General features: G+C 34.1%; 2 protein-coding genes and 1 pseudogene across 3 annotated transcripts; 1 reads left to right on the plus strand and 2 right to left on the minus strand.

The window, feature by feature from the left end:
* The first annotated feature begins 255 nt into the window (after nt 1–255).
* LOC118047284 (squamosa promoter-binding-like protein 3) lies at nt 256–2,284 on the plus strand. Its single transcript, XM_035056527.2, has 2 exons — nt 256–631; nt 1,887–2,284. The coding sequence occupies exons 1-2, from the start codon at nt 306–308 to the stop codon at nt 2,002–2,004; spliced, it is 444 nt and encodes a 147-aa protein (XP_034912418.1). The 5' UTR covers nt 256–305; the 3' UTR covers nt 2,005–2,284.
* Nucleotides 2,285–3,703: 1,419 nt separating this feature from the next.
* LOC118047283 (mitochondrial arginine transporter BAC1-like) lies at nt 3,704–6,879 on the minus strand (annotated as a pseudogene).
* Nucleotides 6,880–8,310: 1,431 nt separating this feature from the next.
* Nucleotides 8,311–14,861, minus strand: LOC118047282 (glyoxysomal processing protease, glyoxysomal). Of its 2 annotated transcripts, none has more exons than XM_035056525.2 (14): nt 14,656–14,857; nt 14,512–14,558; nt 14,227–14,401; nt 14,087–14,134; nt 13,918–14,001; nt 13,154–13,297; nt 12,936–13,061; nt 12,696–12,799; nt 12,196–12,281; nt 12,020–12,114; nt 11,205–11,937; nt 10,424–10,616; nt 9,248–9,339; nt 8,311–8,875 (listed from the first exon to the last, which is right to left on the minus strand). In XM_035056525.2, exons 1-14 carry the CDS (start codon nt 14,818–14,820, stop codon nt 8,610–8,612), a joined length of 2,358 nt encoding a protein of 785 aa, XP_034912416.1. In that variant the 5' UTR covers nt 14,821–14,857; the 3' UTR covers nt 8,311–8,609. The 2 variants fall into 2 exon arrangements, with proteins under 2 accessions (XP_034912416.1, XP_073264972.1); XM_073408871.1 differs by having other exon boundaries at nt 8,792–8,926; nt 14,656–14,861.
* Nucleotides 14,862–15,313: the final 452 nt, after the last annotated feature.

Raw genomic sequence — 15,313 nt, forward strand, 5'->3', positions numbered from 1 at the left:
CATGTACAACTACAATTGTACCTGTATGAGAGAATATAAATACATTAACAAATATACAAAATACAAAGAAAATTGTTCTTGATGTAACGCCTACCATGATTACTTTTTGAGCTATAGCTTAAAATCTTAATTGGCCTTTATCATTACCCTTATACGTACAAGGAATAAAAAAAAAAAAAATTGAAGCATGTGGTCCTCCCACATAATTATTCTCCCTTTTTCACTTATTTATTAAGGTCTTGTAGCTTCTTGTTTGCTTCATATTTTTTGGTTCTTCCTATTAGCCCTTTTGATTACTTTTCAATATGGGAACAAGCAAAGCTGAAGGAAAGAGGAACTTGAATGAATTAGAAGATGAAGAGGAAGATGATGATGAAGAAGAAGATGTTTATACTGGGTTAGGGTTTGGAGATGATGACAAGATCAAGAAGAAAGGAAGAAAAGGATCTGGTTGTGATGGTGGTAGGTCGTCGTCAAGTCCGCCAATTTCTTGTCAAGCAGACAATTGCACAGCTGATATGACCTATGCCAAGCGATACCATAAACGACATAAGGTGTGTGAGTTCCATGCCAAAGCTTCTTCTGTACTTGTCAATGGAGTCGAACAACGTTTTTGCCAGCAATGTAGCAGGTGAAACCTTAATTTCCCAAGTCATTTTCAATTCCAACACTTCAAGTCAACACACAATTTTTTTTCATTTAAAAAGGGGTGAAAAAACAAACAAAGTCTTATTTCTAAGTAGCCCTATCAATCTATATAATAATGTATATTGAAAAGTATAACACCTAACTTTCACTAGTAGTTTTTTAGATAAAGCATTTTTTCCTTTTTTTATTGTGAAATTAATAATATTTCTCATTTTATATGGTGACTCAAATACATGATTATTGGTTGTAATGATGAACAGGCTAAATATATAAATTTACATTTAAACCCTTTTGAAGAAAAGATAGAATTCTATTGTCATGACACAAGCCCAAATCAAGATAATCTTTCTTTTGCAAAAAAAGCATTGGTGATTACCAAGAAAGATCATTCATAATTAATTAAGTGGGATGGAGATCTCTGATTTAATTATACAGTTAAAACTTTTCTATGATTTATAAGTTAAATTATATATTTTTTATTAAACATACAAATATAGATAGGAATAACTAAATATATACAAATTGAATATCATCAAGAAGTAATTTCTCCTTAATTACTTTTTTAAGAAGATTTTCTCCTTCATTCTCAAAAAAAAAAAAAAAATTCCCTCTTCGGTAAAGTAGACTAGTCCCATTTATATAATATGAAGAAAAAAGTAAGATTTTATATGTTATGAGTTTTACCTTAAAGATAAAATAATTCAAATACCAAAATTAACCTAAGTAATAAAAATTAATGTCTCCCCACAAAGAAATGCTATTTAAAATTCCTGCATCTTTTTTATATTTGTGCCAATTTTGCCTAATTGCTAGCCATATTTCCCCTAAAAACTACAAAGAAGTTACCTATCTAAGAAGTAAAAAAAAATAAAAGGAAGAAGAAAGAAAGATTAAACTATTTCATGTATATGTATAGATGTTGAACATTTTTCTAAACTTGTAATTCTTAAATAAATATACTTGTTGATGAGATTTAAAAAATCTCTTTTAGTAGTATTGGATTTTAAGATGAGTATATTCTTATTCTCTAATTATGTGGGGTGGGGTGTGAGCCTTTTATACATCAACCGATAGTGCCGATGAACTTCTAGTTCAACGGTACTCGTGTTCTAAACACTGAATTATGAAATTTCAAGTTTGAATATCTCCGTCCATAACAAAAAAAAAAAAAAAAAAAAAAAAAAGAGAGGGTTCCCTTCATTTAACTCAAAAGGATTGCTTTGAAATGGTGCCTGTAGGTTCCATTATTTATCTGAGTTTGATGACAGCAAAAGGAGTTGCCGGATGCGTTTAGCCGGGCACAATGAACGGCGTAGGAAAAACTCGTCTGACTACCAAGGAGAAGGCTCGAATTGACGGAAGGACTGCTCAGGCGTGCAGGATGTCTGCTCACATAGCAAAAGAGGGAGACAATTACATGTTATTTCCCCATAAGTGGCCTCCTCCATGCATTATTTAATTAGATTGGTTAGAATATCTAAGTATGTGATCTCTGGCATGCTCTCTCTCTTCTGTCAATCTTTAGCTTTAATATAATAATAATAATAATAATAATAATAATAATAATAATAATCTATGATGTGTACCAATATTCAATAAATGGATGCGACTGGAAGTCTTCTATCTAATTTGCCTACCCTTCAGATTAATTAGTTGGTGTTCCTCCAGAAGTTTTTTTGTTCCATTTAAGTTCATCATTTATCTTTTTCTATAATTTGCATGAATAGCCAAAGATTGGTCTCTGCAAACTGACGATAAATATAAATCAGTTTATGGACAAAATCTTTTGCCTCGATTGATCTTGAAGGGTTGATTGCATGAAGCAAGTTTCCATTATAAAACAAAGCTTTTTTATATAGGTATTTGTTAATAATTTAATTGTTTTTTATTGAGACAACTCGATTATTTTTTTTTATGCAATACAAGAGATTTATTTAATCCATTGTTATAGCCATTAAACACATGGCTTAGCAAAGAATATTGCAGTTTAAAGAGTTTAATAAAAGAAAGGAGAACTCTTTACAAATAATCCGCAACATATTTCGAACATAATATAATGAAGCACATTGCATGCCATTGAACTCGCAAGAATCGGACTCCACGACATTCTTGTAGAAGTATAGCAGCAATAAATACTCAAAAGCTTATATTTTTTTAATTTTCAAGACCTCAACTTTATTAGAATTCATATTATTAGAATTTGTATTACCTATGTAACACGAAAAAATACAAATAAATCTCCCTTCATGATCTATGAAATATTTCTTTTATTTATCATGTTAGTAAGAGACCATTAAAAAATAGAACAAGCCCACTTTAGCAAAAATTTACATCATTACATTTCACCCAACTAAAAACCCTATAAAAATAAAATAATCATACAATCATCTCATTTTGTTTCTTTCTCATTAAAAAAACAAGTTAACTCCACACAATTGGAATTAGTTTAACAATTGCACGCCATTATTAGGCTCTTAGAATCTAATAAAAAAACTCCACACAACGCAAGGGCAAGTAGCTAGTTTTTAATAAATCAAAAGGGTTAAAGATATACTTAGCGATTGATTTATCATTGATAATTTGACTAATTGTTTCTTTAGCTGAAATGGGGGGATTTGCATAGCCTTTTCTGATCATGGGATTGGTAGTTCTGATTAGACGCCCTCATCTCCGTGTCTTCTCCTGGGATTATGGCAGCACTTGTATAAATAGTAGGCATGCTAACATCTCAATTCTCCTAAGAAGAATATTTTGCCTAAAGGAGGCCAAAGATCTTAGTTGCAGGGTGCCATGCAAGCATCGTAAGCAGATCAAGTTTGCATGGATAACATGGAGGTAAAAGAGCAAGAATTACCCGAGTTTCTTCTTGAATTATGGTGATTTCCAATTCTCTTCATAGCTAGGGTATGGATGTGACAGTGTATCAGGCAGAAAGCATATTAAAAAAGGGCGGGGTGGGGTGGGGGGTGCAGTGGAAATATATCAGTGGAAACTCTCAAGTCTGAAGCCTATAGTTTCAAAATTTAAATCTCAATTACCTTAGCAAGAGACATAATTAGCTAGAAACGTGAAAGATTCTCATAGTTGATCCACCAAGACTGTCTTGATTCTTGACAACAATTTATGAACGCATCCATGAAAACAGTAATCTGGCACAGGTTTTTGCAGCACAAAGACATGCAAGCAAGCAATTGCATTAATACAGCTGGTACATACCTGTCCAGAATCAATACGATTCAATAAAAACTGGTCCTTCATATCAAAGGTACTTCAAAAACCATTATGTAACCAAAGGTCTGCGTATTTGAACATGACTTGCATAAGCATCTTCAAACAGAGGACACAATTAATTCCACAACCTTCATAAAATCTGGTAAGTCAAACAAAGATCATTTTCTCTTTCAGGCACCAATATCAGAGCACTCTTCTTGAAGAAATACTATCTGGAGCTTAAATTTTAAATTAGAATCACCCCAGTTCCAATGTAGAGAACTTCACGAATCAAACCGAATAATGGTATTGCAATGAAAAATTAGAAATCCTTGGTAATTAGCTATCACTTTTAGTCACGGTTTATCCCTAGCATTTTCATGGCTAGCTCCCAGGTCACTATTGCAGCGGCATTAGCAGGAAATGCTCTCACTATTGTCAGACCCAAACCCGTATAACATCCTTTAAGTCCAGCCCTTCTATAGTTCTATCAAAAAAGGAATTAATTAGGTCCTCCTTTTTCTTTATACAACAATATTTTATAGTTTACTGGACAGCCCCCCTGGCATTAGAAGCATGGAATTTTTTTTTAAAACCAACAAAAAAAGAAAGGATCGGGACATCTTACAGAGTTCAGAATTAGAAATGGATTTCTTGTGGAGCTTTTATCAGGAGATGTCTGGATAATGGTTTTCGCCACATCCAAAGGCAAAACAGCAGATCAAAACTGGATAACATCAGAATGTAAAGCTGTTAATGACTTCATGAAACACTTCAAACAATTTTTTTTTCCAAAAGATATGCAAGGTTTTCAGGATACATACAGCTACGCCACCAAGGCCACCAGTCAGAATTCCAATCCCCATGTCAACTAAATTGCTGCGGTCAGATAAAGTGGGTTTCAATTGTAAACGCATGTAATGACGAACATACTCATAAACACTAAAGAGGACTGCGTTCCCAATAGATTCTCTTAACAACGTTGTAAAACCTCCACGAAAAATGCCTGTCACCAGAAAGGTTTTCCATCAGCAAAGACATCATAAATTTAAGTTGCCAATAGACAGAAGAATTTCTCACCCCTTCATTTTTCACTGTTTGGAGGGCACAATCAAGAGGGCTGCTGTATCTACTGAACTCTGGAACCAAGGAGTCAGTTCCTTGAATTTGCATCCTACACTGAAGAAACTCAGTTTCACCATAATGCTACAGGAGGAAGCAACAGAAAGGAGACAGCACTACCATATATGAATGCTACAAGTGACTTACTTTTACTAGCTCTGATGGGCATAATAAGAAGCTGATAAGCTCCACCATATACTGCTGATGGAATTATTACTTGGAGTCAAGGCGCATCACTTTGCAATCCTCCCTTCATGAGTAAAGGGGAAAGAGGTTATTTCCACTTACATAATAGACTGAACTCCCAGCGTGACTTCAAAAGATATATGTGCACAAAAAGGCTCTTCCAATTAACTTCACACAGACCTGCAATGACTGCTTTGTTTGAGAATATAAACCAAAAGGAAGGGAACTCTCAAAAGCCATCCCAACAAAAGATGATGATGCCCCTCTATACAGTCCTTTAACCTGTCAATGACAATTATCATCTGGCTATACTTTCAAAAACAAAAATGTCAGGAACATGCAAATCCTAAACACCTCCCCCTCTTCCCCTCGAACAGAGAGAGAAGATGCAGGCACACCATAACTCATGACATGTTTTACTAACACAGTGTATGGCCTAGAATCAGTGCACCAAGGATTGTTATAAGGTACCATAAAGTATTTTAATCAACTCCAGTGACAGAATCATTAAAATAATGCCAGAGACCAAAAAGGTGGAAACAGTTTGCTGAAATTTATGAGTTCATAGGTGAACTAACATCATCAAACCTAAAATCTTCTCACTCACAGGTTTCCCCATGAATCATCTTTAACTTCACATAATTTACTAATACAAATAACCTTGGACAAATCACTAAGCAATATCATTAAGCCACCAAACATGGAAAGGCGTATTTCTATAAAATTCTACCCACAAAATATGTAGTTGAATTCTTCAGATCAGTAAGAAGTGTGCAAATTATACATGCATAAATTGTTACACATACTTAAATCCATCATTAACGCAACTGAATATATAGATTTCCATTTTATCAATCCAATTCAACATAGAAATCATTGAGTTAATTTTGTGGCTCACAAGAAAACGTTAAAAGAGCATACTCCTTCAGTCTGTAGTATCCTAGCAGTGCAATGCAAACCATTCTTGTACTTAATCCCATGTGCTTCTGTATTATGTATCTGCAGCTTCACCTAATGAAACACAAGTACAGAAACAATTCAGCAACATACCATTGTCAAAACCACAAAGCTATGCAATGACTCAAAAACACAAACCAGTATCTATCAACAAAAAGACCCACATTCACTACCCTTTTAAGCATCCCTACAAACTCCAAATCCAAAGCTACAAACTTTAAGATAGCCCAAATCACAAAACTTCATTTTAAACAAGTTTAGCATCAGAAATCTGAAAAATGAGAGACAGATGCTTGTAAAGCACTCACCTTGACAGTGTCAAAAGGGTGACCAGTAATAACAGTGGCTACACCAGCAAGTAAACCAGCTAAGTATTCCTTGTAAGCGAATGCCTCTCCCATTTTTTTGGTTTCTCTCTTTTCTCTCTCTAAACCCCTAAACCTCAAAAGTTAATTAATTAGTAATAAAAAAAATAAAAAAAAACCATTGTCCTTAAATAGACTGGTAAAAGTTGGGTGGCTGAACTTGTCAGCAACCAGTCACGCCACTATCGTTTTTGCGCCTCAATTCTCAATTGGTGTCGAATGAGAGGGTGAAGAAGGTGGAGATTGCCCAGAATTGTGAAAATTACAAAGAGATGAGGAGCCCTAAGAGATGAGGGGTCTTCTCATTCATGATTCAACAGATGGAACCAAGTTGTGGGCTTTTGACCGTTGCCGTAATTGAAGCATATTTAGTCTCCGACCTTGTAATGTGTCTAGGGTGTAATTAAAAAAAAAAAAAAAAACAGAATTTAGCTCCCTTCTTTGGTAGACGAAAAATTCTTCAAATTTATCATATATTTGTCTGCTTTCATTGTCTACACTCAATAATTAGACTGGGTTATAAACAATGTAGTCTCTATCTATGAGGTGAATTTATCACAACCTGTTTATAATTTAATCTAATTGAATTGAATTATCATAATGTGAAGAGTATGTTATTTGATTCAAAAATCTGGATGGTGTTTTAATAACTTGGCAATATTTTTTATTTTAATGATCAAGTTATAGGAAGAACTTTCGTGTTCTAAATCCCTCCATATTCGAGTGATAAATAAAATTAAGCCATTCAATGTATATTCATGAAAAAATAAATCCACTCAATTTAAAAACTACGATTTTTAGGATTTCTAGAATTTTCAGGGTGCTTTCAAGTCAAAACAAGATAAAAATTGGTTTTGAGAATTCAAAAACTCAACCCTATTTTTTATAAACTCGGTTTTAATTTATTATGTGGCCAAGAAGTTATTACAAACTATGTGTCATTTGCACAAATTTTTTATATTGAATCGACTGCTAGTTATTCTTTTAGTGTTTTTAATGTTTGGTATGCGAGTCTGATCTTCTAGGCTTATATCATATTAGGTATTTTTTAAAAAAAAAATTAGGTATGCGAGCTTTATTTTATGTGTCAAAAAACATATGAATTTTTATTTTAAAAAAATAATGTTGTTAATAAAAAAAAAATATTATTAATTAAAAATGCTTAAATAAAAAATAAAAAACTTCGACTTAGAAAATACATTTTCTCCTTCAAAATTCAAGTCCTTCAAACTCTTACATGTATTTATTTTAATCACCACAAAAATAAATAAAAATTAGCTTTGAGCAGAAATAAAATCTGGCAACTAATTAAAAAAAAAAAAAAAACTAAAAAAGATGGGAGAATCATTAACAAATATATTGAAAGAGGATGGTAAATCATTGTTACACCATTATGCATCATGGATGCATTTAACTATTTATAACACTATTCACTGTGCAAATGTTTTTTTTTTATCCCAACTAAAAATGTTATTTTAAAACCTATTTTTTAAAAAAATAAATAACTATAAAAGCAACACATGCATCTATCTACACAGCCGTAAAAAAAACCTCAAAGCCAAACACACACTAAACCTCGCCTATAAAAAACTACAACATGGTGTGCAATAGCTGACACGAGGATGCCTCGTGTATTAAAGGGGGGGGAATGCTAGTGTTTGACACGTCTTGTACCAGGAGAGTCTAAACATCTCCTCTAATGCTTCAAACACAAGAAGTTAAAGCTGATACAGATAATGACCCTAAATTGAAGAAACCTGCGAGAGGTAACAAGGGTTCGAGGCAACTGTGATCTAAAATTGTATCAACTACGATTAAAGAATTTTAAATCTGTCAAAAGTTCTGAATTATATAAATAACATACAGAAAAGGCGACCCAGAAATAGTGTTGTTTAGTGTACAAGAATATTATTTGAATTTCAATTATGTTACAATCCTCCACTCGCAGGGGCATGCGCTCTGACCTTTTCACTCTTCATTTTGCCAGCCCCTGACAACTTCATTCCTCATCCAGTTCGCAATTTGTGTGCAGGCTGAAGCTCATTACAGTGAGAGGTTTCAAAGCCTCATTCTGATACGAGTTATAATGCTGCTACCGTCCTACGCGGCACAAAATAGCAGTCATAATTTACTGGGAAAAATCACATTTGAAATGCTCTTTGCCTTGCCTAGTTGAGGTGTCCCTCTGAAAAGCTTCTCTCTTTCAGCAATGAATTTAGCAAATCTAGACCCCTTCGCTTGTTTCTCATAATCTTGCAGTATTGACTCTGGCAGAGAAGGCAAAGGAGGGCTTGGTTTGGGGGAGAGTGGTGGCATTAATGCCCATACCGAAGAAAGGTGTTCATTAGGTCGGTCAAGATTTTGCAGAAGTGAAATATCCCGCATCTCTGTCACGAGAAAAACTGTCAGCATTCACAAGCATGCTTTACCTTCATAAACTACAGCAGAATACAATAGCAAACATCAAAAACACATGAAATGGATAGATTTGTCTTGTATCACGTATCAATTTAAATCCTATAGTTTCTATATTCCCTAATACTTAGTTAAGACTAAGAATCCAATAGAAACATAATCTTTAATAACTTTTATGAAACATGATTTTCAAAAAAAAAAAATTCTTTCTTGGTGTTCGTGGTCATTAATTAATAAAGCATATCACTTTGCAATGATGAGCTTGAGCATCTAAATTATGTGGGAATGCAGATGAACTCATTTCATTATCAACGTGATCTCAAAACCAGGTTCAGATGAACAACCTTTTGCAAAATCAAAGATTGGAGCCAAAACTGCACATGGAATACTGAAGTTCAGATGTGGTATAACTGTTCCACCACCATGCCTTGCATTGCTGTACCAAGAATATATCTCATTAAATATAGAAGTTCAATCTGCAAGCACTGAAGATCTTAATTAAAAGAAAATGACGAAAACAAAATAGAAGACTTGCTTGAGAGCTCACAAGCACAGAAAAAAAAGTGCCCTTTAAAAGGAAAATATATTTATCTTAAAAAAAAGTTTATACATACTAAAATTAAAAATACTTCTACTCTATATAAAAGGAAAATACTTTTTTTTAATCTCACAAAACAAAATATATGTCAATACTAATATGTAAATTCAATTTTATCTCTAATCAAGTAAGAGACAAACATTAATATAATTCCTAAAAAATAAGTTAATCTTGTTTTTCCATTATATGACTATTTATACATCATATAAACCTTAAATAATATAAAATAAGCTTCTTAAATCACCTCTAACCTATATAGTACCTTATTGTACTTTATTTTGACTAGTGAAACTCCAAAAATACTTACAATAGTTCAACACGTACCAAAAATTAAAATATGAAAAATAATAAAAATTTATCAGCTTATTAATTGGATCCTTGGATTATAAATATATGGTAAAAAGGAATAGCAAAACTTTTATGAATCTTTTCTTATGTTATCTTTGACTCCTTTAAAGAAAATGATCCTTTTAACAAACTCTATTAATATTAAAAAGACTCCTTGATCAAAAGGTAGAATAAGATTTTTATTCACATTTGTACCTTATGTATTTGTATTATATATGTGGTTATATTCAAATTTCATTCCTACATCGTGCTTTTTCAAAAAAAAATCATTTTCGTAGAACTAATTTTAACATTTTTTATAAAACATTTATTGATACAAATGCAACGCATGTGCCAAGAATACTAATACTAGAAAGAGAAGTTATGATGAATGCAGGCATGTCACATCATGTCTTTGCTGACATTATGGCGTGCGACACATAGCCCATCATGCCAAGTCCATGAGCAACCATCACAAACTTTGGATGGATTATGCCCATACCAAGCGGCAAACAGTTTCCATTGTGGAATGATAACCAAAGGCCATCAATGGAACCATCTAACAACAAAGGAAAAGAAAATAAAGCAACAGTACCTGGTAACAAGTCCAATCATATGACCTTCTGAATTAACGACAGCGCCACCACTACCACCTGGGTGGACAGCAGCCGTTGTTTCAAGCATCGCTGGAATGTGTGAATTCCCTCCTTGAATAGATTGACAATATGATGGTGCCTTTGCTTTGACTACTTTTGACACCGCTCCAGAGCAAATAGAGGGGGGAAAGCCTGCAAAATTCAAGGCATTAGCAGATTTATTAAAAAGCATGAAGCAAAGCAAAAAAAAAAATCAAGAGAATCTTCATAGTTAACTAGCTAATAGAATTACCTATTTAGCAGAAAGCCAAAAACAATAAATGATATGGGCTAGTTAACATCATATGAATATAGAACAAAAAAAAAATCAGCTTTCATGTGTTACATTTCTATGCAGCACTCCACAGCACAAATGAAAAGATATGATCACATCAGAAAGTGGATTTAAGGATAAGGCCATCTATCTTAACATACAGTATACCACACAACAAATACATAACACTTCAGAAAAAAACATGATAAACTTCATAAATGACATCATGTATTGGTGAAAGTCTAGTTTGATAGTACCAAAAGAATGATCAAACCACCATTTCCAAAGTAGAAAGTAGGCTTCAAGAAAGGGGAGAAGCCAAAAAATGTCGGAAAGTGAGTCAATTACATTCTTTTATAACAGCTATAACCCGATATTTAAGTTCTTCAAGAATGACACGAGCAGAAAAGCAACGCTACTGAATGAATAAATCTAACAAGAAAAATATAAAGCAAGCAAGCATTTACCACATCGTGGTCCAAATAGTCCATGTCCAATTACATACGCCTTTGATCCCAAAGAAGAGCATTCAAAATCCACTTTGGTAGGGAAAAGCTGATCCGGAACATGCTCAAGCTGCAGAAGGGCAACATCCAAAGGTCCCTTGCAAACATGCACTACTTTAGCATCACACCAAATCCAAGGGTCAGCATGATCCAAACGAACACGTATATTCATAGGGCCTTTGTAAGACAAACTCAGTTTGTATCCCTTGCTCTCATCATCAACAGAAGAATTCACAATGTTCAGTGTCTTTGGTGGCAACCTCTGTGTCTTCTCATGGCCATCAACTTCACTATATCTAGGAAATTCTCCAGGTGGAATAAAAGGATCCTGCAATTTGGTTCCATCTTCTCCACCATTTACAGTTGTTTTCCCAAACCTCCAAGGTTCTAATAGGTGAGCATTTGTGAGTATCAGACCTTGTTCATTAAGCAGAACCCCGGATGCCCATACAAGTTCGTCAATGGTAATAAGACAAATAGAAGCCATAGCCTTCTCAACTGGCAGTGGTGAAGAGCAATAAGAAATATGATGCCCATGCTTAAGAGGGAAGGGTCCATCTGAACTAGAGCTGTATGCATTCCCTACAGCATTTAAGTTTTCCTTATTAATATGAATCCCTTTTTCCGCATTTTGAGGCTCCATCAGCAGCAAGTCACTGCAAGCAAGTGCAATGGCTTCCCACGGAATCACCAGCTGTTACCCAAGACTAGGATTTGTATGATCTGTTAACTACCAGATAATTTAAACAAATCAAATTGAGAACATTCCAAGTTACCTGGATTTCAGCACCACTGCTCTTTTGCCGCAATGGTCTAATCAATATGCCAATAAAATTTGAATTTTCACAAAAAACTGGACTACCTTCCATTCCTGGCATATTTAGCGGCAAAGTGGATCAGAATTGTAAAGGATGAAAGAGCCACAGATAATATGACAGAGAAATGCTTGCACCTGGAAGACACCGAATGTCAGCCATCAGCAATGATATGTCAGATGATCTAGGAGGATAGCAGTTGGCAATGGATCCCACTGACAAGCTGCAAGTATAAAGAGAATTAGACAATGAAACTTCATGGAATGCATGAGATAGCAATAATGCAATGAGCGCAGAGGAAGTTTTTGCTATTCAAACACCCATATATGCACACAGACACACATTTAACCCAGTTTAAATTCGAGTGGCTAGATGACCACAGAATATTGATATTTCTTTTTCAGTTGTGCTCTGAAAAATAAAGTAAATAAATAATATCATTTTGTATTAATTTCACTATATCAACCAAACTAGAAGTCAGTGTCACCTGTATGACCATTTAAGAATAGACAGTACGAATACCAGATCTATGTGCTGTATTATGCTTTTTGACAAAAAATAAATAATCAGAAATGTGATCGAAGAATTCAAAATAACTATAGAAATCAAAAAAAGTTGGAAAAGCAAAGAACAATACCTGTTAAAGAAGTGCACAGGCGAGAGGACACCAAAAGGAGAACCCACTGCTAAAAGAAAATCTCCCCTTCTACTTGATGCCGATATTTCAAAGTTGGGCAGATCCTAAATGATAAAATTCACATCTATATTTTATTGCATCGAATGTAAAGGAATTATAACACAAAAAAACATGTAGATGGTTTGTCATGAAGTGGCATATCAAAAGGATAGGAACAGAAAAATAAAAGGTACACTTTACCTTCAAATGTAAGAAAACGCCAAGAATAGCAACTCTAGTAGTCGACTTGCCCATAATACTTGGATTACTAGATTCCTCCCTTGCTCGTCTCTGGCTCTCAGCAATTGATGCATTTCCATGCTCAGTCTGAGAGGATCAATTCAGCATTATTTATCCCATAACTCAAATGTTCAGATTCGATGAGGATAGTCCTTTGGGAAACCTTGCCCCTTACTAACCTGTGTCTGGACAACATCCATAAAAGACTGAGGACCATTCTCAGGTGAAGCTAGAGACCAACCAACCTCCCATCCATGGTTCATTGAACCTGAAGAAGCTTCTACGAGTGATTGAAGAGCAAGAGAAGATAGAGGAACATCAACCTTCATAGAAAATCGATTAATTAGGGCTATTTTACAAGAAATCTAGCCGTATCATTATCATTGAACACCAGTGTGAATTGAGATTTCCAACATGTGATCATAAGTTTAAGCGGGTATTTGACATCTGGCATATATAAATGAAATGCAACATCGATTCACTGCCTCTACATTATTTAAATCTTACCAATTGATAATTAAGGCTACCATGAAAACTAGAAGCACGGGCACCATCATAGAGAATAACATGGAATCAGTATTGGATCTCATGAAAAACAACAAAGTCGAATTTTTCACTGCCATTGGCCTTCAAATACTGCAAACCATCCCACTTAGAGTGATGAATGAGCATGTCAAATCATGCTTTCAGACACACAAAGCCAAAGTAATGTCCCAGATCAACCCATATCTTACTTAGTTATCACATGCATTGACGAATCTACCAAAACCATCATGCTCCACTTGACTGCCAAAATTACACAACAAAGTAACCGAAAATCAAAATCTCACGCTTAGTTCGCTAGTGTAAGATAACTCGTTTTCATGCAATCACAATAAATTGCATTTTATTTAAGGCTTCCTCAATGTTCTGTTAAACAAATACGACATCTTAAAATGCCTACCAATCTAATAACTTGTGCGCGGAGCCAGTGAGAAGTTCCTTTATCCAAACCCCCATCTGCACCTTTCCTCAAATCCGACTTTCCCTGCAAGACAAAACACATTCAAACATTAACTCCAGCTACTAAACATTTCAGCCAAGTTAACCACTTGCTCGTTATTATCTCATACCTCAGCCATAACATCAATTTGAGCACCAGGAATCAGCTCAGGTCGACTCTGCAATCACATAACTCCACAATTCACATTAAAAAAAGAAACAAAGACAGCGAAACAAATCCAGTTACACACTAAATTAAAGTACTTCAAACCTGAGAAATGCTCTCTCTATGTTTTGATGACAAAAAAGGCTCAATAACAGAAGCAACTGTGACTACCAACCCAAGACCCCGGCTTTTACCCTCCAAAATCCGGTTAGCCGAGTCAGCATCATAAAGGGTGTCAGGTAATAACAGCCCAGAAGCTGAAAGTGTTGTCTTGCCAGAACTACGGATACCGAGATAAATAAATAAACTTCAATAAGAATACATTAAAACCAAAAAGAAGGCATATTTGTATTCCAATATATAACATTTTTTTAAAACAGATTCACTCACTTGTATTGGTGAAAAGCGTGTTTTCGCATCTTTAGTCCTTTCGGGTCCTAAAGAAAAAGGAATTGCATTAAAAAAATCACACCAATTCATTGTTAAGCTACGAAATCACATATTTGTGTATAGGTAGGTGATCGAGGGACTTACAGGGCCTCGGATTCTAACCATGACAGCAAAGTTTCGGGCAAAATCTACGATTTCAGGCAAACCCATGAGGTTCTTTTGTGTAGGAAAAGAGAAAAGTTGGTGTTTTTGGATTGGATTGACGTTCAAGTTTTTGCTTCTGCTTTTGCAAACTGAAGCTGATGACATCAAGTTTTAGAAATTCGAGGCACAAGCCAAATGGGAGAACGACGTCGTAGATTCAAGAAATATGATTTTCTGTCAATAATTAAAAACATACAAGTTCACTTTTGAAATAACACCAATAAGTTGATTTTTACAGTTATATATATATATATAATTGGTATTATCCTCTTTTTACACTGAAAAAATCAAGCAATCAATTGCCTTTTCTTTTCTTTTCTTTTAGTTTTCTTCAAAAAATCATTCTTGAATACCCAGTTTTTTTCACACCAAAAAAATCCATTGAAACTTGTTGTAAATTATTTTCAAAGAAAAAAATAAATAACAAATTTTCAGATTTATTATAATTATTTTATAAGAAAATATAAGTTTATTTTAAATAAAAAAAATGAAAAAATAAATTTATTGGTAAATCAAAAATATCGATCGTAGAACTTATTGATCATTTATTTCTTAATAAATAAACTTATTCATATTTGTTCCAAAAATCAAATACACT

The sequence above is a fragment of the Populus alba genome, chromosome 4 (genome assembly GCF_005239225.2).
Source record: "Populus alba chromosome 4, ASM523922v2, whole genome shotgun sequence".
Taxonomy (NCBI): Eukaryota; Viridiplantae; Streptophyta; class Magnoliopsida; order Malpighiales; family Salicaceae; genus Populus; species Populus alba.

What these genes read in the sequence shown, in the direction of transcription:
- LOC118047282 (XM_035056525.2), bottom strand. Translation starts at nt 14,820, where the DNA reads ATGTCATCAGCTTCAGTTTGCAAAAGCAGAAGCAAAAACTTGAACGTC. An exon ending in AAATTGATGTTATGGCTGAG is followed by an intron (nt 14,002 to 14,086) that starts GTATGAGATAAT and finishes TTTGTCTTGCAG; the next exon opens with GGAAAGTCGGATTTGAGGAA. An exon ending in ACTATTTGGACCACGATGTG is followed by an intron (nt 10,617 to 11,204) that starts GTAAATGCTTGC and finishes TGAATTTTGCAG; the next exon opens with GCTTTCCCCCCTCTATTTGC.
- LOC118047284 (XM_035056527.2), top strand. Translation starts at nt 306, where the DNA reads ATGGGAACAAGCAAAGCTGAAGGAAAGAGGAACTTGAATGAATTAGAA. An exon ending in TTTTGCCAGCAATGTAGCAG is followed by an intron (nt 632 to 1,886) that starts GTGAAACCTTAA and finishes TGGTGCCTGTAG; the next exon opens with GTTCCATTATTTATCTGAGT.